Genomic DNA, 24,636 nt, shown 5'->3' with positions numbered 1-24,636 from the left:
GGCACAGGGAGGCCTCAACCGAATAACGGTTGTTACGCCAAAGAAGAAGAAGCAGATATCGACCTATGCCTAGCAGCGTGACTCACATGTAGAGCATCCTTGGGAAAGGCCTTAAAAGGCTTTCTGGGTCTGGGTCGTCGGATGTCATTGTTATAGTCTAGCCTATTGACTAGGCAGGCGCACAGCATCATGAGTTTGTCAATGACCCGATGCTTGCCTTTCATCGATTGTTTCAAGATGAAGGCATTTGAGAACAATATTTAGGTTACAATTTACATTTTTACTATATTTTAGCGAATATTGTACATATTATGTGCATTTGATGGCATTGTATATCAAAACTAATAGTGAAAGAAAGGTTTTTAGCATAACATGATTGATAATGATTAATTAATAATAAAAAACGCTCTAAAATAGTGATTTTGTCATGTAAATTGCATACTTTAAACCACATTGCATACATTCAGGCGCAAGTAACCCACAACTTTTTGGAATAATTTATCGTACATTTTTTTAAGTTCAATTTTGGCCTCATAAACCTTCCAGCACGATCCCACTGTTCGATAACGATCACTCAGCTTCCGCTGACGAACGATCGCTGTTTCCGAACTACGTGCGGAGCGGGCGGGAGGGAATTGCTCAAACGACGCACGCGAAACCTCCATTAAACGAGTGATGGGATTCTTGGGGTGGAAAGGTGTTTTCACTCGAACGTGCGAAAAAAAACCCCATTACCCCTTTGCCGTCCCTCCTCTCTTGTCCCTCTTGCAACGAAACCTCTCGATCGGATGAGATGATCTTCGTCCCGGTGACGACGGCCGTTCGTGCGCCGTTCATGCCAAAAACCGAGCGAGCTTTCGAGATGCTCCACAACGATGAGGATCATGAAAGAGATAGTAGTGCCACAGGAGGAAGGAGGAAGGTGGGAAGAGCTGCAACTGCGAATGCCAGAACGGCCGACGGCGTGTCGATTTCGATACCGTGCGGTTACGGGAAGCAGTCAGTCTCTCTGTTCATTCCACCGGACTAACAAGTCAATTTCAAACAGGTACGGAGGGGTTCGTGAGTGTTGTTTGCCTCTTCCAAGTGCTTTCGAACAATTTAGTGTTTGTTTGTTGAGTGTTTTTTTTATTAATTTAAACGTGAAAAAAAGACAATAAGACTGTGAACTTGTTTGGACCATTGTTTCAATAATTGTTTGCAGTTGTTCATGTTGTACTAAGTTTTGTGTTACTCCCTCCATTTGCCTGTGACCACAAAAGGACATGTACTTCAGAAATCTGTCTCCTTGATACATGTTCATTTTTGAAACAGTTCCAATAATTCGTACGCTTAGTTGTCTATTCTTACATCATTTCTTTTTGAAAGAGGAAAAAAATGGAATATTCCACCCCTGGCTGGCATGCTTTCAATGCTTGTTTCGCAAGGCGGGAGAGAGAAAGAGAGAGAGAGAGAGAGAGAGAGAGAGAGAGAGAGAGAGACCAACGCAAATTGTTTGTTTGGCCGTGTTCTCCACGTCGCGCCACGAATGGATCGTGCATGCCGTGCTAAATTTGGCCTTTATCGACTCGCTGTGTGAAGATAATTTATTATTCTCTTCCGAGCCGCTTATAAATTGGGCTTGCTCGTTAGCACATGCTCAAGCAGTTAGAAGGAATGCTGAATGGTCGATTAATTACGCACATCGATCGATGATCGCAGCGGCGAGATGGAAAAATTGCTTCCATCAAGGAAAATGTTGTTCCATTTTTATTTTTGAGGATAAATAATGATCGTACAAGAGGCTTAAAAACAAGGACTAGATACAACCCTTCACTACAATGTCAACCTGCGAGTTGTGTTGTGGACTGCCAAACAAGAAATAGCCTCCCATCAACGACACTGCACATAAATCACTCGTCAACCACACGCCATCTGGCAGAGGTGGGGCAACCGACGGAAAAACTGTCACGATCATCACCAACAGTATTGCCACAAATCATCGCCGTCGGAACGATCGCCGACTGCTCTTTGAACCCCTTTTGACAGAGCAGCAGAGCTATGGAGACTTCCGCCTACTTTGACTGCGTTGTTAGATCGCGCAAATGTCGCGCAACGGTTTGCGCGCGTAACAGACGCACCAGATGCGCTGAGTCAATCCAGAAAAAGATCGACAGGCAAAGAGAATGATTTTCTACAATAAAAAAAGCGAAACCTCTAGTGAAAAGAAGACAAGTCTGCTTGTTTGGTGTGTATGTATCGTGTGCCGATCGTTGCACTGTTGCACTACTATCGATCGGATAAAAACCGATGCCAACAGAAAAACAGGCAAAAAGTGCGCACCTTGCCTACTAGATCGTTACGCTTAGCCAGCCAATTGTAAATGATGTCTAATTTTAATCGCGGCCGACATTAAAGCCCTCAGCGAGTGTTTCTTCTGTGCATGTGTGTTTGTGTTTCGTGTATTGTTAGCGTGTTTATAGTTTAGAAAAGGAAAATTCAAGAACATTCGTCTCCCCCCATCGATCACCGCCCACAAGTGCTTTGTGCTTTGTTTAACGTTTCGGGTCCGTGCCATTTCTTTTTTGGCAAACTGGTCTGGTGTTTTTTTTTTGGTTGCAGGTACACTTTCCCGCTTCTTTTATCAAATAAACCGGCCCAACCATGGATGATGGTGCTGCCTCCACTGGTGTGATCGTGAAGAACAAGCCGGGCGCAAAGCCGCTGAACATCGTCGATGACTTCAACCGTCGCAAGATGCCGCTCTACAAGCACTGGGTTCGGTAAGTAATGCGAAAGTGGGGCGAACCATTCAAGATGATTACATTTTGAGGAAGATTTGCTGAGCAAAGATAAAAGTTCTCACTTCAATTGGCTAAAAACAGTCTCTATTGCTTGATTTAATTTCTAAAAGTAATGCGTGTTACATAACTTTAGGCGCCAAATGCTTAATGAATGCTTCTTAGACTTTTTTAACCCCTGTTAAGGGCCTATTTAAAAAAATTCAATCTTCCTAATTCCCCCATATTGATCATAAAGCTTCCCTTTCCTCTACTTGCGATAGCCCACAATTCTTGCAGTACAACTACATGTACGACTACCGCGTAAACTACTACGATGACGTCATCGACTATCTGGACCGACGATCACGGGGCGTTGCCTCGGAGATCCCTCGCCCCCAGACCTGGGCCGAGCGTGTCCTGAGAACGCAGAAGACGTAAGTAATCTCTAGCTAGCACTTACGTTCAAGTGGTTCTAGCCCAATGAAATATGAATTTGTAAAAACATCTTCTCTGCCTCTCTTTATTTTTAACCTTTTTTCCCCTTCTTTTCTTTCCACCCCTTATCTAGCGCCACTCGTGACATCAACGATGCGTACAACTACACCAGCATCAGCCACAAGAAGGACGACAAGAAGCTTATGTACACGCTAAGTAATCAGATCAAGTCGTACAACTGCCACTCGAAGGCATACACTAACAGAAAGTACCGCAAGATCCTCTAAAACCAATGCGTTTCCTATCCTGCTTCTACCAAACCAAAACCAGAAGAGCAAAAACAAAACCTCTCCAAATTTGATACTTTTACCTTTCTATCGTTGGCTTAGTTAGTTTTTTTTTAACAAATGAAAAACTAATAACATCCCGTTTTGCAATAAAAATGCTTCCGCTTGCTTAGCTTACGAAATGCACTTTGTAAATTTTATATTAAAAAAACGCTGAAAAAAAAAAACGAAAAAAATATGTCCCGTTTTGTTTAACCCTTCTCACTGAACGAGCCTTTAGAAAGTATAAAAAAAGACAAAAAAATATGAACAAACAATGAAAACGAACGTGAACCTTAACGCGCACCACAGCAACACACAGAGAGACTCGAACGAAAACGAAAGCTTGTTGCCCCGAAACCCTGTCCCCAAAAAAACCCGATCCTTGGAAGGTTCTCTTTCGAAGTTTGCTGTAAAACACTGTTGCAGTGTGCCTTGAAAAATGTTCGAAATGCAGGCCCTGCATTCCTTCTCCCACCCCCCCTCGCTTTGCCTTGTACCTCGAACCCACCAGCCGACCCACAGGGCAGTGCCAATTTGCTCTAATGCCCTTTGCGTGTGCGTGTGGGCCACCTTTGGCGCATACACGTTACAGAGTTAAGTCATATGTTTGCGAGTGTGTATGTATCATAGTAGCCTGATGTTTGAAAAATCGTGTTTTGTTTTGTTTCAATGGAATTATTTTTATTTTTTTTCTACCCAACAAACCTTTTGCTACCTTTTTACGCTAAGTAGGCCTTACTTGCTTATTAACTGCAGTCGAACACAAAGGGGTGAACATGAACACGCCCTGGTTCGCGCGCGCGCGCTGCAACTATGTAACCTGACAACAACAGCAACAAAACAAGCCACCCTGACCCGGTGAAAGTTTACCCCGTTCTTGCCCAAAGGGTAACTGTAATTTGGTACCGCCGCTTTCTCAACGAAACGGGTACAGGGTGGAGTTTTTTGTGTGCTACCGCTTTTTAGTTTGCTGCGTTATTTTCGCTTTTTGAGATTCTAATATGCTTGATTGAATTAAAAAAAATGCTTTTAAAATTATTAGCTCGATTACTATTTCCTGTATCTTCTATTTTTTTTTGTTCCAAACTTTCCCTAAATGGTGCAGGAAAAAGTCGACCCCTGGTAAGGCTCTATATGAGCTCTACTTACCGACGGTGGTGATCGGTTAGGAGTGACCTTCTGCCCATCTGGCGTATCTGTGCCAGAGCTACCACAATAGCTGCAGAGCTACATGAGCTACACCTGAGACACACCTGACCTTCACACCCCATTCACCCCCTTACTAGAATAGAACACCCAAAACGCTCCCACAGCAACGAATTTCAATAAACGAAAGTAACTCTGAAACCTAAGCGAAATGTGTTGGAGTTTTCTTTCAAGACGGTTCTGGACTGACTGACTAATAGACTATCAAACTGTTCGAAAGGCATGATTTGAACTGTAAATTTAGACACGATTGCCACACTTACAACACCACACACAGTGAGAAAGAAATTGTCCTGAATTTAGTGGGTTTTTTGGCCTTAAATCAGCAATATAATCTGAAATGTTGGGAGTTGCTTTTGACACCCGTAAACACAGACCAATTGGTCAGAAACAGGTAAGGTTCTAATTGTTTGGAACGCCTTCTCTCGTTGTTGTTCTTTTCAAGAGGCAAAATAGACCTCAAGGTAACAAACCGTGCTTAACGGCATAATAACAACTCCAGGCAACTATAAGCATCCAAGCTACCTGGATGTGAGAGTATAAATCATGACCGCTCCTGAAGAATGAAATCAATCGTTCAGTGACAAACAACAAGGCAACAACGCTATCGCTATCGTGTTAAAAGAAACTCACCCCGTCCAGAGCAACCAAACGACATGGAATTGTTAAACGGTTCTTTCGATCGCCTTCGGTCCAGTGGCAATCTCTTCGAACAACGGGCCGCTCGCGATGATGCGAATCGTTTTCGGAGTCGAGTGAAATCCTTCGGAGAGTATGGGTTTGCGGCCAATTCGACATTCCGAGGCCACAACGTACAACCGGCTGGCACGAACGCACCCGCCGTCCAGCACCAACACCGTCTGAGCTACACTGAGCTGCTCGGAGAAGCGCTGCACCAGCGGTCAGAAAGGCTGAACATTCGACGAACGCTGTAGCATCGCAGTAGCCGCTGCAGAACGCAAGTGACAAAACGGGGTCACCTCCACCCTTTGCTACATTAGTCTAGTATCGTTTCCTTATTAAGCTCTTAACAACTAAGCTACGTAAATTAAACTAAAATGCACCAAAGCATAATGATTGAAATCACATCTGGGCGTTGTTTTTTGTTTTGTTTTCATCTTCCAACACGTTATATGAGTTTTATTGATTTTCTCCGTTAAATTGTTTAACATAGTCGATTTGTTCAAATCATCTTCGGCGCCCATTTGCCGAGGTGTTCTGCTGCGGAACGGTTCGATCTTGCTGTGCTCTTCGCTTCGCTGTTCAGTGTGCCATTTTCCATGCAGCAAGTGGCATGCCCACTTTGCAAGTTTGTAAGACAAAGTTAAGAAACACACAAACAACGCTGTCTCCCTTTCTCATGTGGTTGCATAAAAGAGTGAAGAGTTTTACTTGAAAATGGTTTTAACAGATTAAATTGCAACAGCCTTGTCAAAAAAACCCACCGAGAACGATAAGTGTTTCGTGCGGATTGCATACTTTGCGGCTGTTTGCAGCCATATCGTTGTGACAAGATGCCTACAGCTCTGCAATCCTCACAGCAGTATGATCTTATTGTAACCTTCTTTAATGCTTCTTTAGTTATGTTCAAGAAGAAATTCAAGCATTTTACTGATAAGTTAATGAGTTCAATTCAAGGTCTCGATACTGCCTGTCTCCACAATTGCATTGTGTGATCCTCTTTCCCTTACACACTTGCAACACGATCCATGCAACGTTGCGCACGCCTTCCTAGCACGTACACTTTCCTCCGACCGTACAGCTCGGGAATAGGTTTTCGTACATAGCTAGTTTCGTTCTCTTCGTTCCCTCCGTTTTCAGCAGAGCCAATCACCTTCACCTGTCACTTTTACTCCACAGCACCGTATCATAAACGCACAACACACAGCTTCAGGTTAACACGTGTGTCACACAAACTGTTGTTGATTGCATGTTTGCAGATCTGACCTTTTTGCTTAACGGGAGAAAGAGAGGGAGAGAGAGAGTGCTGCTGGTTTCTTCTTTCTGTTAGCAATTAATTTAAAAATATTGTTTCCTTTACCTTCGATAAATTGTTTCACACCGTGTGTTGTTTGTTTTGTTTTTCTTTTTTCTATCCCTTTTCTTCTGCCTCTTTTATTCTACTTTCTTACTCCCTTTGCTTTGCTGCTTACTCTTTAATGTTTCATATCATCGCAAACGTTAGTTAGCTAGGTTTTTGTTTGTTTGTTTTAAGTTAGTTTTGAAAAGTTTCGGAAGAGCTGTGCCTTAGATATTGTGCAAGTAAATATATAGAGTTGGTATTTTGTTTGTTTGTTTGTCTGGTTTAACGTTTCACGCTCGGCGTTATTTTCTCTTGTCTTGTGTTTTTCGTGGTCATTGTGTGTGTGCTTCCTTGCTTGTCGCCAGTGGTGTAATGCTTCGGTGTATTAGGCTTTATTGCGTCGTAATCGGGGGTTGCTTTTGTTTGTTACTTAAATGTCGTGTTTTGTTTGTTTAAGAACTATCTTCTGCTATTGGTTGCTTCTGTTTCTTGTTTCCTCTAAATCACTAGGCAAAGACCACTAAGACGGGATTATATCGTTTTTCATTAATTTGTGTGTTTTGTTTGTTTTTTTATTTGCTTTCGTTAGTACTACTCTCTTGTTAGGTTCAAAAAGGTATCCTTTTGCGTTTGATTTATTTGTCATTTGGTTTCCTTTTCGTACGTGTTTGTGTGTGTGTTTTTCGGTGTCTGTTTACGCTGTACGTTTCCCTCATCGTGTTCTCAATTCTTCGTACGTTGGTTGTTTGTTTTGCTAATACTAAAGGGTTTCCTTTTCACTCTTCTCCTCACACATTTGAACGATAATCGAGCAACAGGTAAAATGGTAAGTGGTAAAACGAAGTTGTGCATCAAAAATGGTGGATATTATCGATTTTAAAGATCTTGTTTGCTTTTGGTTTAGCTTTATATCACTACAATCATTTCGCGCGCGCGCCTGGGAAAGTGGGCTGTAATGCGCATTTTTTTTTCGCAAAAAACGTCGGATTAATTCACTGGTAAGTGGCTGTAGTTTCTGCTGCACCAGCTCCAGGTGGTACTGCTGGTAGTTAGTATAATTAGTTTCACGCGGCCGCCAAGTTTGTCGCACTACACAACTACACTACACCCGCTGTCTCGCCATTTAAAGATGGCGTAAGACAAAGAGCGGTAGAGAGAAGGAGAAAGAGAGGAAGAAATATGTTTCCTATTATGTGCTGGTGGTGTGTAACTATACTTGTTGGAACGTGTTGGAGCTTAGAACCGTTTTCGGTGGGCCAAAAGCTTTAAACGCAGCCCAAAATGGTAGGGATAGGAGTAGGGGATAAAGTATGCATGTCGCTAAGTGGTTGGATACATCGTTGGCTGTCTGTTTTGCGAGCTTTTGCCGCACACACACACACACCCATACACACAGCCCAAAGTTCCGTCCAGCCCTTGCACAGTGGCGTCGTCTTGATACTTTACACTATGAAGAGAGAGAGTGTATACTATGGAGAGTTCGAGGATAGTAGTAGTAGTAGTAGTAGTAGTACTTTGATGTCGTTCGCCTATCTATCTAACAAGTGAAGATGTTTGTATATAAAAACAAAACACTAAAACTAGGACAAATAAAGTACACTTCAATAAAAAAGACTAAAACTAGCAGGAGTTATTCACAACTAATCATGAGCAGACAAGATTAATTCAGTAAGATTACAAAAAAATATGCACCATAATCATAGAAATCGTCTCTGCGTCTCCCAATGTGTTGTGGACCACTCTTGCGTCATGAATGACGTTTGATGGCCGTACATCTTCTGTTGCTGCTGCGTACACACCGTTTTGCACTATCGACCATCGGGTAAATCTGTAACATTCTCGCACACTGGATCGGATAATATAAACTATAGCGTAATGCAGTTGCTGCCAATTAGCTGCTGCTGCTGCTGCTAGTTGGTGCACTCCATAAATCAGGTAGTTGTGTCTCGCTTGACAAAAGTGTCTCTTCTATAGTATTTGTTTTCTTTTTGGTTGCCGCCAGTCCTGGCTTTGAATGTATGCAATTTGACCGTTCCTCCCTTGTTTGCGTTCCACATTACTTCCAAAATACTATCTAAATGCACTAACGCACACACTCACACACATTACACATACATATACCATGTGTGTAGTATGCCCATTATGTGTGCAAGTGTGCTTGTTCGCTTTATCTATGTCAGTTGTGTTTGTTTTGTTAATGCATTAACCGCCTTTTTCTTTTGTATTTACCATTTTAATTCTCTCCGTTTAATTTTTTAAGTATGTAGAGTGTATACTAAGCGTTCCTTATGACGCACAAACACACAAACAAACATCTTCAAACTCACTCTCTCTCTCTCTCTTCATCTTCGTGTGTGTTTGAACGAAGAGCGCTGAAGCGTGACAAATGTATCGCTCTCTTTCTACTACACTCGTTTGCTTAACACGTACAGAGAGTAAATTTCAAACCGATGCAAACTTGATGTGTCTGTGTGTGTGCCCTTTGGTAAGGAGATGAATACTATACGAATTAAGAGTCTTCTTAGTGTGTGTGTTTTTTTCTATCTTCATACCTATCCTTTACACAGTCCTTACGCTTGTATGTGTGTGTGTGTTCTAAAACGTCAATTAAATGTCACAGAGCTTGATTTGTTTGTTTTGTTTGTTTTGCTTGTTTTCAATCATTTAATTATCATAATCGCTTATCTGTATGCTTTTGTATCTCTGGTTTATCATAATCATAATATTTTGTTTTTATCTCTTCACTTCGGCCCTTCGACGCGTCTCTCCCCTTTTTGTCCTAATAATAATGATTATTGATCCTAGTGCTGTTGGGTGCATTAGCTGCATTTTCCCAAAGTTTTGTGTTGGAGGTACATTCAATTCAATTGTACGGCTCTTATATCATTACCAAAACCTTAACCACAAACATTTCTGTCCAGACACAAAATGTAATTCCTTCAAGAAATAGTAACTTCGGTCAACACACGCCCCCTCAACCCCTCCCCTCTTTCTCTCACATTGAAAACATACGCACACACACACACACAATTTCAACACAGTTTGTGGTTGTTACATGGGGGCGATTTAGGGTTGTTGGTTATCTTGTTTTTTTTTCTTTCTCTCATATTCCGATCGTAAGACGCTTGTGCTGTAATGTATACCGCCCTCCTTCCTTTTAACTTCTTTTCATATTTGTTATAAGTGGAACTTTATCTAAACGCCAAATAAAACCCAAACACGATGGGTGGGGAAGGGTAAAAGGTCAAACACACGTGAGTATATACGATACGCCTAGAGATGAAGAGAGATCGGAACGGAAGAAGTGGGATTAAAACATTCACCCCCTCTTTGTACGATGATCAAACGAGGGGGGAGGGGGGGATGATGGGTTAAAATAGTTTCTTCTACGAGATGGTTTAAAATTTGAAAGTAACCATGTTGCCGCCTCGACAAACGACAATGGAGACATCGTTTATCCGTTTGGAGTAAGCAAATAGTAGTAAATAGAAGAGAAGGAACCAGTTGGGGACAAAACACGCGCGGTACGGTACGTATGTATCGATATGTTATAATGTAAAAGCTCTACGTAGATGTTTGATGTTGTTGTTGTTGTTGTTATCGATTCGTGTTTCGCTATCTGGAATAACATTATCTCTTGAACGCATTTTGTTTTGTAACAACGTTTTCATATAGCATTTTTCCTTTAAATAGAGAAGATAGAGACGGAGTTAGAGAAAGAGCTACAAGTAGCTATAATATGAGTATACACTAACTAGGAATAAACTCAACTAACGACTTTAGTTTCTAGCTGAAGATCGAGAGAACATTCTTTAACGCGTGTGACCTGTGGGTAAGGAATCAGACTTCCATTGCGTTCGACCAGACCTGTGTGGCATTGGACAACACAAGCGTTAGATTATTTTTTAGAACACTCCTGAGTTACTTAGAGCTAAGAAGCATGCAAATAAATAAGCAACATATAGTATAATTTCTTTCATGAAAAAACCAAATCATTTAAACAAAGAGAAAGCGACGAGTAAGCACAACAAAAAACGGAAACTCATTCGAACGGCTTAAATAAAATAAAAAGATTTAATGTATATAATCAAAAGACTGTACAAACTTATATATGTACGATCGTACACCACTCGCTATAGTTTTACGCTCAACATTCTATGTGTGTATGGTTTCTCTCTCTTCACTACGTATGGACTCGAAATAATGTTTCTTTTATCAGCTCTTTTCGTGTAGTTTCGTGTAGTTCAAGTTTCCTCTTTACCAACACACTTATACACGTGTTTCTACACTCACACCTTTTGTTTCTAACAGTGTCATTTGCTGCGTTTTTCTTCTTTAAATAATTGTCTAGAGCAAAACAAAACGGACCAAGGAAAATGTTTCTAGCTAGTACAGCGATTAGTATGAAAAGTAAAGATTCCGAGCAGTTTCATCACCGAAAGGTAAAGGAGATTGCGAGTGGTAAATTTATAAATTCGATTAAAAAAAACACATTGTTTTCTTTTGTTAACAGCTTGCATTGGTGTCAGAACTGTAATATCTAAACGGTTTTACAAACAAATGATAATAATTCGCGCACTGGGGAACGATCGTGATGCTGGGGGCTTGCTAATGGGGGGTCAGGAGTTGTTTAAAGCTTGCATAAAATCGTAAATATTGTAGTACACGAGTGTGTGAGATGAGTCCCCGTCTTCCGGAACAAAATCGAACAATATAACCGGTACGATCAACGTGTAGTGACTAAACAATAATAAATAATGATTGCAAACCGGTTGCTGCTTGCGCGGGCGTTCCATACCACGGTTTGCGCGTAGAAATCAGACATTTGGATAATAATTAATAATAACGATAATTAATAATAATAATAATAATAATAATAATAATAGCAATAGAAAAAGGGGCTCCCGCGGATATTGGGCATGTCGCACGGGTGAGACATAGAGATTGGAAGGAAATTCGAAAAAAAAACACACACCCCTTGAAACATTAATGGGGTATAATACATGACACACTGGGGGGCAGAGAGAAAAAAAAACGGAGAAGCAGAGAAATACTTTCAAAACAAACTGTGTTTTTGATATGAACTACAAACTATGAAGGAGATTTTGGGGTTTCAAACGCAACGCAAATGCTTTCGCTTTAGGCTGTGAGTGTGTCCCTTCTTTTCTATATGCTTTGCGCAAAGTGGATTCTATAGATGGCTCTTTTCGCTTTTTCGCTCCCTTTCGAATGCGCTCGAAGAAGTGGTAAGTAGTAGGCGTGTAAGGGCCGAACGAAAAACAACAAAACTTACTACCGCACCACACGCTTTGCTAATCGGAAGATCGACGTGTTTGCACAGTTTGTTTGCTTCTCTACATATGGCTGCTGTTGCTATTTGTTTGCTACATACATCAGTGCCGTGGTTTCGTTCTGGTCTTTTGCATCTCCCCCCGTCGATTGTGGAGGCTGTGGTTTGTTTCAGGCTTTACAAACAATTGCTGGACATGTTTTTACGGCCCCATTCCGCAAAACAGTCGCTCAATTCCGTACAGTTTGGTTTTACCTTATCGCTCGCCACACACGGGTTTTTCTTTTCGCGCTTGTTTCTTTTATTTTTTTGTTAGTCCCTGCCTATACAATCACACACACGCACCACACTCTTTCACATTCCGATACGATTTGTTCCGCGTGACACACTGACTGGGCACGGTTGACAGTTTCGCCGCGGCCTACTACGGACGCACACACTATTGCTACACAGCTCTACACAGCCGGGTTTGCTTTCTTTGCATGAGGTGAGTTCTGTGTGTTTGCGTGTGTCGAGTGCATACAGTGCATTGTGCCCATCCAGCCGCCCCGGCCAACAGCTTGGGGCCGCCTTCGATCCATCGGGCGCTTCTTTTGCTAGGTGAGTACGCGGAGGCAGCGAAAAATTCCATTGTGTTGTTTTTCTATTTCTTCTAGTGACTCTTTGCCACTGTGTGTGTGTATGTTTGATGGTGTGTAATGTACTCGTGGTGGCATGTGTTGCTCTGTATTGTATTGCTTTTCATGGCGTGTGCGGCATTCAGTGTATTGGTTGTATTGTATTAGACGCTATAGCGCTGCCTTGTTGCGGTTCCCGTTTGCGGTGCCATTCACCACCCCGTCGTTGTTTGTGGTTTGAGCTGAGCTGCGTTTCGAAGCTTGTCGTAGAGCAACCGTGTCAAGCAACTCGCTCGATATGCATGGCACAGAATCGGATCATATTCTTTAGTAAATTAAACAAACAAACAAACAATTTTCTTATTGTAAAACGAAACTGCTGAAGAATGATGATCCCGTCTGCGTCACGCGTCTTCACGACAGAAGAGGAAAGCGGGCTGCTCGTACGACCACAACGAGCGGCGTGCCATGTCTGGAGCTACATTTTCACCCGCCAACGTACTATCCAGCCCGTTTCCTCTTCTGCGCACCACGGCGCTTTCAGCAAAGCAACCTACTCCGCTCGGCCTCAACTCAACGGGGTAACACGGGAGCGAACGCATCGACAAAACGGGAAGAGACAAACAAGCAGAGAATCATTGCATTTGCATATGGCATATTTGTGGTGTTTGAGTTGTTTGTATTGTATGCTTGTGTGTATGCTGGGCTTTGTATGTTTTAGTTTGTCGTTTAAGGTGGCACGTGATGGCGATACAATGTTGATATTTCAAATAGGACAAAACGGAAAACAAAAACCTTAATTAATGATCATACACTTCTAAACCTAGTTGTGTGCTTTGAAATTCTTTGAATCCTGAGTTTATATAAAAAAAAGAAGAGCAGATACATGTTAGCCCAATTGAGATTGAGAGAAGGAAACAAATGGATAATAAGTTAGCAAAAAGTACGTTTGATTAATATTAAATATCTCATTTTTTGTTACGTCAAACAAAGCCAATTTTTAAAGTACAACGTTTTCTGGATTTATGTTTTGGTGCGCAACGTGTTTAGCTGTAAAATTATACAATTTTTTTCCCTCACAATTGCTTTCCGCTCCGCGTGTTGTTGTTACTTGCACGTTGAAATGCAAGAACACAATTTCCGTTGCAGGAGGAAACAAAGAAAAGTTTGCGCCGCTTTGCTAATTATCTTTCGCGGTTTGTTTTCTCTTTGTTTTGTTTTGTTTTAAATAGTTAACCTTCCGTTTCGTACTAGCACACCCGGCTAGCGCAGTTATTATATTATTAATTCATAATCAATTCAGTGCGAACGCTCATCATCAGCTTTCGAATTGGGATTTCTTTTTCGTTTAGCTCAATTTACACAATATATTAAAACGTTGAGGAAATTTCGATGGAGTTTAGCTAGTTTTGCAGTGATGTTTTGATTCTGAATCAACTCGTTTTTTTTCTTTTCTCTTTTTAGATACGTTAAATGTTAAGTTTTGAGTTGTGTAAGGGGAAAAAATATGTATAGGGCATATATTTATAAGTGTTTTGTTTTTTTCTTTTTAACGTTTACCTATAATAGCATGTCGCATGTTTTGTTGTTTGCTTGTGTACAAGAGTGTGTGTTAAACATTTTGTAGTATTTGTTGCTTTCGTTTGTTTGTGTGTTTTGTTTGTGTGTTTTGGGCTGTTAGTTTCGCTTGCGTTTTGCTGGCTGCAGGCATGCTGTTATGTCTGTTTTTGTATGTGTTTGTTTGTTTGTTTGTTTGTTTGTTTCTGTGTCGCTTTCTTTGTGTAGTTTTCAGCATGGAATTGCTCACTGCGCCTGCGGATCACATTGCAACAGCCGCACGATCGACGGATCACTCTTCGCGCCCTCGATGAACTCCTCCAGGCTCAGCTTGCCGTCCTTGTTGCGATCCATCTGGCGGAAGATTTTGTCCGTCCGCTTTTCCGGCGTGCTTTCGTCCTCGGGCATCTTCATCACCGAGCCGACCATTTTGTAGATTGCCTGGCGAAAACAAAACGAGAAACAGGGATAGAGTATTAGCGTCCGACATGTTCGTTAATGTCCTGGCAGTGAAATGAATGTTGGTTTCGTGTACGAAATGCGTGCGCTTTTGGGTTTTTTACGAGCTAAAAGCGAGCGACGTGCGAAAGGTAATTGCGTTTCCGGCTTCAATTTGCCGGCCGGCCGGCCCGGGACTTACGGTAACAATTTCCAGCATTTCCTGTCGGGAGATGTATCCGTTACCGTCCAGATCGTACATCGAGAACGCCCATTTCAGCTTCTGCTCTAGCTTGCCGCGCGAGGTAACGCTCAGTGCGCACAGGAACTCCCGGAAGTCGATCGTACCGTCACCGTTCGCGTCGAACGTTCGAAACACATGCTCGGCGAACTGAAATTGATAGCAGTAGGGGAAAAGGAGAATGGTAAAGAAAGCGCAACAGAAAGGGGGTAGAAGAAGTGATTCGAGTGGAAAAGTGGGAACACATTGCCAACGAGGCAGGGGAATGAGAAAATACAAATGTGCTGTGTTGTGTGTAACGTTTTTTTGTTTTGCTTTGCTTTGCCGTGACGTAGGTTCCTTTTAGTCGGTTGATCAATCATCATTACCAGTCCAATTATCATCGATTTTCATTTCACAAAAAAAGAAGAAGAAAACGAAACTACTGCAATTCGCGATTGGGTTGAGAGCGATTTGTTCTCTCGCATTTTTTTCGCATTCTTCGGCAAATAGGTGAATTGTGTGTGGAGCAACCGGTGAGCAACCCGAACAAAGGTACAATTCCTTTCCTTTCCCGTTTGACATTGAGAAACGAGCCCGGTATGCTACATTGTGGATTCGCCCCTCAGTACAGGAGCACCTGCACGCACATACACTGTGTCGAAAGGGAAATATTTAACCAAAAACACTCACAATAAACAAGGCTGTGCAAGGTCACGGTAAGGCAAGGTCAAAGCACGGGAACCCTTCTTTTTCGTGAAACAATGGGAAAAAGTAGACATTCACACACACATACATAGAATAAACAAAACTGGAAACCTTCGAAGGAAATGTAGTGAAAAATCAAGCCGCTCCACGGACCTCCACTGACCCGTGACGAACACAGATTTATGATTTTTGCCCCACTTGTTTTCAAAACGTTTCATTTCAATCCGCCACTCGGCCATTCCCTCGAAACTGTCCCCCCCTCCCCTCCCACCACGTCACTAATGGATAGCTGGAAGGTGCGTGAGCGGAAGGAAATATACCTGAGCGCACCTTCTTTACTTTTTACCACCAGCCAGGAGCCATTTAGCCTTCCAAGAGGGGTGAAAACATGATTGATTGGTTTTAGCGCTTCGGCCACCGTTTGGCCTCGACTAATGGCAGGAGAGAGAGGGGAGAGGAGGAGAAAGAACTGCTTTACTTTTTTATTGTTTGATTTTAGTATTAATTATCGAAACGCTAGGAACGAAGGCAATGATGGAGGCGCCTGGTAGTTAGTACGACGATGGAGACGCCTGGTAGTTTGTACGACGATGGAAACGCCTGGTACGGTGTGAAGTAGAGTATTAAATTTTAATGCGTTTCGAAAGGAGTCAAGCTTTTCGCTCTACTATCGGTGGTGTGTTTGGCTTTCGAAAAACTTTCCCGTTCAATGTAAATTTCATCAGCCGATATTACATTTCAGCGAAATTAGTCCTAAGCACAGCCGTACTTTCAATGCATTTCTCGTGGAGCTTAGTAATTTGAGGTCCTGATCCGCATTAGTGGATTCCACAGAAAAAGAGGAGGACCGACAAAAAGCAAAAAAAAAAAACTCACTTTGAAAACAAATTTTAATCTCAACCGCTCCCCCCGAAAAAAGCCCGAGCTAATTACCTGGCGTACGGTTGCAATTCAGATTGAATTGACTAGGACCTCCTTTTGCGCGGGAGCGTTTCGCGGCGCGAGATTTAGAACACGGTCCATACCGAAACCCACTCGGGGACTGACTTTTCCATTGCCGGACGGCACTCAAGAGAGCTCCCCGGCAGCATCGGGAGTGGGTCGTTTTAAACAATCTTCCACATCTCCACTGCTAATCCACTCAGCGCGGAACGAACTCGACATTTTCCAGTGAAATCCGCTCCCGCCGGTGCGTGGGAGGGAAGGGAGGAAGTTCCACGGAGCAATACGTGGAAAGTTGATTCAATTTCAAGCAACAACTCCCCGCCGTGAGATGGACGGTTTTGACCGGGATTTTTTTTTATTTTTGTTTTCCGGGCCCGCTATGTAGGCGACCACCACCTGCTGCTGCTGCTGCTGTGGTGGTGGTGCTGGAGGACGAACATGAAGCAAGCAAACATCTCCACGATAAGGATCAAAGCGGGTGCCGACAAAGTGGCGTTCGCGAATGAACCTCCGCACGATGGCTGTGTAGGGCTGCCGGTGCGGGACGCAACAATCGTGCTAATGTTGAATATTGAAGTTTGAATATTTTATCTACTGTTTTGCCACAGCCAGTGGCTCTATCTCTCTCTCACACAGTGTGTTTGTGATGGTTCGTTTGTTCGCCATTGCTTTATGAAGCTTAAAGGCGACTTTCAGACGATTTCACATTAAAAAGAAGGAAAACCGACGCAAAAGGACATCGATAAACAGTTTGGGAGAGAGAGAGATCCATAGGGAATATGATAACATTCCACTTACCTTGCTGGCGTCGCCGTAGGGGAAGAAGTTGCCATAAATTTTCTTAAACTCCTCCACCGACAGATGACCGCTCGGGCAGTCTTTCAGGAAGCCTTTGTACCATTCCTGTATCTCAGCATCTGCGGATGAAAGAGAGAGACAAAAAGAACAAAACCTCGTGTGAGAAAGGCAAACAAATAAAAGAAAAAAAAAACAGCTATCACACCCAGTGAAAACAAATATAAGCTAAACGACAAAATAAAATGGCCACCGACATGCATGCCCCCCCCCCATTTCAGGACACGATTACGTCAATCGACCGATGCGTGGTGTGCGTCTCGAGCGGAAGAAGGGTCTAAAGTCGACATGTTGACGTAAATTTAAATATGATTTCAAGCGCTGTTCGAGTTTGTTTTTCCTGCTGGAAGGAAACACACATATGAAGAAATCGAATAACGATTACCGCTCTCCTCGACGGTAGACGGAAAAAAGTGGAGCCAAAAGACAGCCAGGGAAGGCCCATCCAACATAAAGAATCTTCACTGTTTCAAAGGTGGAAATGGTCGAGTGTGTGTGTGTGTGTGTGTTTGGTCGAGTAGAGTAGAATGAAGAATAGGTACAATAATATCGTATTAAGACGTTTGGGAAATCGTTCCAATGCAGGAAATTTATTGTTTCGAATTCGATTATTTATTTATCCGCATTCACCAAAACGGGGCGCGCACCGGTACCGGTAGCGCCCACAAAGAACCACCAAAACTCTCACCCTCCTCCTGAAGGGTCCAAAATGGTACAGAGATGCTCCTGGCTTTTTTTAAGATTCCCAAGAAGTGTGGAAACATACAATATACCACTCTCTCTCTCTCTCTCGTTCGCTCTTTTGCGCTAGAATATCGAATCGGAAGCAGCAGCGAACGAAAAAACACATCGCGAACTAAACCCCCCGGGCAGGGCAGTAGCTCTCCCCGCAGGCTCAAGACAATTCTTTGGAAAAGCTTCTCAGGCCTCTCTCTGTGTCTGTGTTTTGTGCTGCGGCGCGTTCCAGCCATTCTCGGTGCGATCGACCGTTTCAACCGGCGCGCTTAGCCGAGAGTAATCGAATCGAGCGCGACTGGAAATGGAAATAAATATGTTATTAACTGGCCTGTGTGCAAGTTGAAAGCCTGCCCACCACTCCTTGGGCCGAGTGGGTTTTTTGTTTGTTTTTGGGCAGATCGGCTTTTATATGGCGTGCGAAATTATTGACCTATTTGATGGGAAAATGACCTCTGCAATGGTTCATCTTCGTGAAGGGAGCGCTAGTGAATACAGCTGAATATTTACAGAAACTCTTTAATACAGGGTTTTCCAGGGGTTCTCATAGTTGTGGGACACTTCCTTGACTCTTTCTTATGCGAAATGAACTTCATATGATGGAAATTGGACTCTATGGCACCTTTTTTGGACAGCTCTTATTGGAAATTCCTATTGGATTTGTCCAACAAGGGTGCTATAGAGTCCAATTCACCTTACATTAAGTTCATTTCACGTAAGAAGCAGTCAATAAAGTGTCCCACAGCTATGAGAACTCCTGGAAAACCCTGTATTTGAGACTGCTGCGAGCATATAGAAATGACCATACATCAACTACAGCTCACTGCATTTTAAACGTTTCTATCACATTTATCATTGCAATAACAACACAAAAATCAAGCAACACGAAGAAACGTGCCATGATCCATCTTTTTATGATAAATCACATCACGCACCGTACCATCATCTCGGCTCACCAAACAAAAAAAAAGTCCATTGCAATCGCTATTGCTTCACAATTTACTTCACCGACCCCGAGGAGCTGCACGATTCTGCACACGAATGCCTTATCACACAACGTTTTGTTTTGCTGATTGCTCCCCCGGAAGCGCGTCTGCCACTTTATGTTTTCGACCAATCACGACGATCCACTCCGTGATGGGTTTTGCCTTCCCGAAGGACCACCACCACAACAGCTCGACAGCTTAAACTCCCTCCACAGCAACACACATTACACAGTACAGTGTTACCAGTTGCCAGTAACTTTCCGTCGTATCCCATTGTTCCCGACCACAACACACCCGAGCCGACCCGACCGTTCCGAAAAGCATTGTACCGCAATCCGCACACCGGAGAGCACATGTTCGTACCAAATTACGGAACGAAACGAGGCATCAACATGCCATTTCTTGTGCTGGTTCCACTTACACTTTCTGAGCCTCTTCCTCCCGGAAACCTTTTTTTTCTCCTCTTCCATTAGTGGGAAATTGCACACGCCAGGAGCAAGTGGCAAATTAGCAATGAACCACCGTTTGAGAGTAAAACGGACACCCGCTTCATGCGCCGTGTCAAGAGCAGGGAGGAGGAAAACAGCCTACACATACACCCCAAGGGGCATGGGCGTTACACCACCCTCTCTATGGATGAAACCCGCACGAAAGACGAAGAAAAATTGATAGCAGGGCGTGATTTATCCCTTTCGTAAAACGAATTTTTGCTCCAAAATAGATACCCGAGCCTCTCAGTTAGTGGAATGGCCAAACGCCCAGGAAGGAAAGGAACGATCGAAAGAAGCTGCCAAGGAACCACCACTTCCTCCCTCTGTATCGGTATCCGTTTCATTAATTTGGGCTCCACCAAGCAACACCACTCAAGAAGGTTAATTCTAGCTTCGTTCTTAAGGGTGCGCAAGGCAAGCGAGAGCTGCTTTTGTGAGACTTTGTACACGACAACAAAAATACATTACACTTCTGGAAAAGGTTTCTGTGTTCTGCGGCACAATGTATGAAAAGGTTCCCAACCGGTATAAGGGTTGGGTTTAGACTCTCTCTTTTTCCTTGGAGTGAATAAAACGCGTAAACCGGTGGGAAGATAAAACGGGACTCAACGGCACAAAAGCTACTTCCTGCACGGAGGGGGTGCGGCATTACTTCCATAAAGTATGAGCAGGAAATGGATTTGTGAAGACGATATGAAAAAAATGGGGATTTCTGCGTTGTTCCGATGTTTTCTTTCTACTTATTAACAGAGGAGATAATTACGATCGTAAAGTATCACCTTTTCATTCGCTTGTTTTAACTACCCTTTGATTTGCGTCTAACGTTTGCGGGCTTGCGAAGTACGTTCGCCCGAGTATCCATCAAGTAAGTGATACTCCGCAGCGACATAACAAGCAACCAATTCATCCATCACAACAACAACAACAAAGCCAATGCAATAAATGTGATTGATAGATAAATTATCCAAACTCGACGGCGACATTGGTGATGGCTATTGATTTTGGCCAATATTTTGGTGAGCTGAAATCAATATGAGTGCCGAAGCTCGAGCTCAATACTACTATCCACGCATCAATTGATTAATAACAAACACACCAAAAAAAACCGAACCGAAGTTCATGATTCGCGGCCATGATTCAGCGGAATCATTAATCGGCTCCCCCTCCCACAGTGATGGCCCAGTTATTGCACACTATTATCATTTAGCTCATCACTTTCAGATCGGCTCTCCCCTCCCGCCGATTGCTCGATTCCATCATAACGTGAAATTGATGGTGTGTGTGTGTGCGCCGGCTTTGTGGTGTAATGGAACGCGGACGTGATTCTAAGACGTTTCGCGTTTCACTCCATGGGCCCCCCACGGGTCCGGGGAGGCAAAACGAAGCAAGCATCACTCATCACCATCGTAAAAGCTGCGCGACCGGAAGAAGAAATCGTAATAAATGGCTAAGAATGGGTTTCATGAATCACCGACGGTGACACGAAGGTTTAAGACGTCGTCCACCACGAGTGTGTGTGTGTGTTGGTCGGGCGGTCGGTGGTCTTTTATGGGCCCCAAAGCGTTCGATTTAATGAGCCGTATGTTGAAAAACGTATGGCACAAATTCACGCGCAAGGACGCAAAACGGTGTGTGTGTTAGCGATTAGTGAGGACGGGGCGACGGGAAGACGGACACCACGGAGTCGGTGAAAGCTTTCTGCCTTTCCTTCCAAAACCCAGGCTGGTTGTGATTGATGATTGAGGCACGTCTCTCTGTCTCTGTATGTGTGTGTCTGTCCTTCTCTACCCGAGGTTAGGACGGTTTCGTTTTATTGACCCGTGGAACAGTATAACAAATCCCACCACCAACGGGTGTCCACCCTCTGTGGGCGTGAATGCGCGAGCGCGCGCGCGTGTGTGTGTGTGCACGTGCACGTGCCACACGACTGCGAAGCTTTTATCCGTCTGTCGAAGGTCGACACCGTGACAGGATGCAGGTTTATTGTATCATAGGTATAAAGAAGCTAAAGTTCGCATATCACCCGCGGACGCCGCCGACCGAACGCCCGGGCCCCGGAAACCGGGGTTTTATTTGATTGAAGAAGATGTCGCTGCGACGGACAGTCGGCGGACTCTGTCAGGGATGCGACCCCGGCGGCCAACTGACAGCGATACGAAACCGGATCGAAATATATGCTCGTGCGAGCTACTGCTGGCAGCTGGGGGTGAGGCGCGCACGAACACACCAAACGGAAATGTATTTCCTGTTGAGCCGTTGAGCCACGTTTCTGCCATTGGCGATGCGGTTCGATGCGAGCATCCGTCCCGGGTTCGTGTGCGTTGGCAGATTTTTATCGGTACCCCATTTCAGTACCTTTCCGGTTTCGGTCCGGCTGGCCGACGTTTTAAAGTTGTGTGCGTTTAACAAAAAAAAAAAAAATCCTGTCAGTCTGCCATAAACATCGAGCCGAATGTTTTATGATGATTTAAAAGGTTGATTGTGCATCAAATCTAACATTCTGATTTGAAGTAAAAAGTTTCGTAATGGAGCGACTCAACGTGATCTAATCTAAGAGAACAGATTATTAGAACAGTTTTTAGTACAACTTTATTAGACGCAAAAAGTCGTATTTTAGGATAAGAAAAGTTATTTTTCGTGTTATTCAGTGTTAAAATGCTGTATAGCATTGATAGCTAGCAAAGCAAACATGTTCACTTGTTTCTCTTTTGATTAATTTGATATGAAACATTATTTTACAGCACCTTTTGCATCAATCGCCTAAATGTAGGCAATCTGTCACAGCTTCAATTCCACACTTTCTGACGCAAAATCCCATTGCCATCGCTCAATTCTGTCTGTGATAAAAATGCTTTAAACACTATCGATGCCATCGATCTTCAAAGTTTAAGCCAAAACAAAAAAACACACAATTTTAATTGAATTGCGTAGTCCATCAACTCGGCATGCCATCGTAATGAGCTTATCACAACGCCTCACACGAGCCGCCCAGCACAACGGCGTCGTCTCGAAACATTCAATTAATAAACATATTGTGTGTGGATAATGATATGTGATCAAGTTGGTCGCCCGTATGGCTCACACGTCGGGTCGGGTAATTTAATATTTTGCCACGCAGAATCGAGGTTTCGCCGGGTGCGCTTGTTGCGAACCGAGAGTACCAATAATTAAGTTATGCCACGAAATAAAGCAACTACAAAAAAATACATTGCACCTCCATTACGGAGGCGGTGGTCATTCCGTGAGATGAGATGTGGCGGCCGCAGTTGGGTTTCATTTTAGAGGGCGCTTTTGTGTGTGTGCGTGTGTATTTGTGGCAGCAGCAGCAGCACCGTGTTTGTCAATTAATGCTGCTCTTTATGACGCATTATTTTTCGTTCGGGGTTTTTGCTCCCCCAACGCGCTCGGGACGGCTGTCCGTGTGTCTTTTCATTCATTCCAGGGGAACGCCCGTGCGGCTTAAGAACGATGAACGAGCCTACGAAAAATGCTTCTGGGATCTGTAATGAATAATAATATCCGGGAATGATAACGTCCACACCTTGCCCCCCGTGTTGTGTCCCGGAATGAGACTCACTTTGCCACGGGACTAAAGAGATCCGCACAGAAACAGAACGCGAAAAGTGTACGCGAAGAGAAAAACGCACCGTGAACTATACGTCCCCATGATCTCCCTCACCGTTTTCCCCCTTACACCTACCTGAGAATTCTGTGTTCTGCTTCAGGTCCTCCAGCACCTCCGGCTTCAGTTTGCTGTTTTGCTTGCCCATGCTGGCTGTGTTTTTGTGTGTTTGAAGACAGGTGGGGGGAGGAGGAATGGGGGAGTTCTTCTCGATGTGTTGAACACTCTCCAGAGACTCCAGAGAGGGCTGGTTGGCGGGCGATGGCTCGGAGCTTGTGTCGAGATGCCTTCTCCGTTTGTTACGCCCGTTCCGGGATGAACGAACGACGAGTGCTTACTTCACACTGCTGCGAACGAGAACGAAAAGAAATTTATCTTAACTTGCGTTACTCTCCTGCCACTCCCCTTGTGTTTGCTGCACCCATCCACTCCATTCCGTCTCGTGCGGATGGAATGGTGGCTATTTTTCTCGAAAAAAAAAATCAAAACAAAAAAACAACCCCTCACAAACACCAGCCAAGTGGCCGGCGCGGTTTAGGTTCGGTGGCTTTTCAGTGCAAATAGAAATGATTAAAGCAGCGGCGCCCTCTAGTGATTGTGCGCCCCTCGATTCGCGCTCTACCTTCGTTGTGTGTGTGTGTGTGGCAACGTTGTGCTGCTCCCCGCAGTGTTTGCTGTCTTTTAATGAGGTTTATGTGTTGCGGCTGCGTGTGCGCGACCCACCGGTCCTTCCCTGGCTGGCCGGCTGTTGTTTGTGTTCGAAGTCGACGTCGCGGAGGGGGGACACACCCTGCGTACTACACGCTTTTCAATTTCTTAATTAGAAAAGAATAACAACGATTTATCTCATTCGGCCGTTGTGTCCAGCTGTCCGTTTTTCGACAGCTCCTCCGTTTCTCGGGATCGTGTTGTCGGATCGGGATTAGATTACGGGGAAGCTGTGAAGCTAACGCCAACGTCACCAGCGGACGGACAGAGTGACTCAGAGCTTGCGTTCTGTGCCTTTCCAACGACGATGATTCGTTCCGTTGCCTGTGTGGTGTAGGTGTGATGTTGTACCAAGCGCACAAGACGAAACCCACAAGACGGAGCCGGTTCAAACCATAGCCATCATGTGATGGGGGAGAAAAGAAGAGAAGAAAATTGATATAAGAAAAGCTTGATTGGTACTTTGCTGTTATTACTCCGGTTATTAATGATTTTCCTTATATCCAGGCACACTTCTTTTCTTTTTTTTTTTGGTTGCCCCACTCAAACCCTGATTGTGGAGTGAATTTTCCGCGGATTTCCGCTTGTTCCGTTCATTACGACCACGATGCGTTCGGTTCGAAATTCACACGCAGCGCCGTGTTGGTTGTGCGTGTGTGTGTCTGTGTCAATGTGAGCATGGCTCAACACTTCAGCAGTGATAGACGTT

At 43.8% G+C, this 24,636-nt stretch overlaps 2 protein-coding genes across 11 annotated transcripts in view; one reads left to right on the top strand and one right to left on the bottom strand.

Moving 5' to 3' along the window:
• The first annotated feature begins 943 nt into the window (after positions 1-943).
• LOC121592119 (flightin) lies at positions 944-4,878 on the top strand. Of its 2 annotated transcripts, XM_041913439.1 has the most exons (5): positions 944-1,048; positions 2,602-2,762; positions 3,044-3,196; positions 3,331-3,413; positions 4,632-4,878. In XM_041913439.1, the coding sequence occupies exons 2-5, from the start codon at positions 2,644-2,646 to the stop codon at positions 4,685-4,687; spliced, it is 411 nt and encodes a 136-aa protein (XP_041769373.1). In that variant the 5' UTR covers positions 944-1,048; positions 2,602-2,643; the 3' UTR covers positions 4,688-4,878. The 2 variants fall into 2 exon arrangements, with proteins under 2 accessions (XP_041769373.1, XP_041769372.1); XM_041913438.1 differs by having other exon boundaries at positions 3,331-4,878.
• Positions 4,879-8,746: 3,868 nt separating this feature from the next.
• LOC121592118 (neurocalcin homolog) overlaps positions 8,747-24,636 on the bottom strand; it is a 113,070-nt gene continuing 97,180 nt past the window's right edge. For 5 of the 9 annotated variants that reach the window (XM_041913433.1, XM_041913428.1, XM_041913432.1 and 2 more), the window contains exons 3-7: positions 23,842-24,251; positions 23,298-23,566; positions 17,329-17,447; positions 14,860-15,048; positions 8,747-14,660 (exon numbers count right to left, since the gene is read on the bottom strand). In XM_041913433.1, coding sequence (XP_041769367.1) covers positions 14,466-14,660; positions 14,860-15,048; positions 17,329-17,447; positions 23,298-23,367 — 573 coding nt within the window. In that variant the 5' untranslated portion in view covers positions 23,368-23,566; positions 23,842-24,251 and the 3' untranslated portion in view covers positions 8,747-14,465. The remainder of the gene's footprint in view (positions 14,661-14,859; positions 15,049-17,328; positions 17,448-23,297; positions 23,567-23,841; positions 24,252-24,636) is intronic. The other 4 variants (XM_041913434.1, XM_041913435.1, XM_041913436.1 and 1 more) reach the window with 4 other exon arrangements.

The sequence above is a fragment of the Anopheles merus genome, chromosome 2L, assembly GCF_017562075.2.
Source record: "Anopheles merus strain MAF chromosome 2L, AmerM5.1, whole genome shotgun sequence".
NCBI classification, from domain to species: Eukaryota; Metazoa; Arthropoda; class Insecta; order Diptera; family Culicidae; genus Anopheles; species Anopheles merus.
Note: the sequence above shows the minus strand (reverse complement) of the source record. Positions and strands in the feature narration are given on the sequence as shown.

Excerpts from the sequence above, each read along its gene's own strand:
- LOC121592119 (XM_041913438.1), top strand. The coding sequence starts at position 2,644 with ATGGATGATGGTGCTGCCTCCACTGGTGTGATCGTGAAGAACAAGCCG. Across the intron at positions 2,763-3,043 it reads CTCTACAAGCACTGGGTTCG|CCCACAATTCTTGCAGTACA; the intron begins GTAAGTAATGCG and ends TACTTGCGATAG. Across the intron at positions 3,197-3,330 it reads GTCCTGAGAACGCAGAAGAC|CGCCACTCGTGACATCAACG; the intron begins GTAAGTAATCTC and ends CCCCTTATCTAG.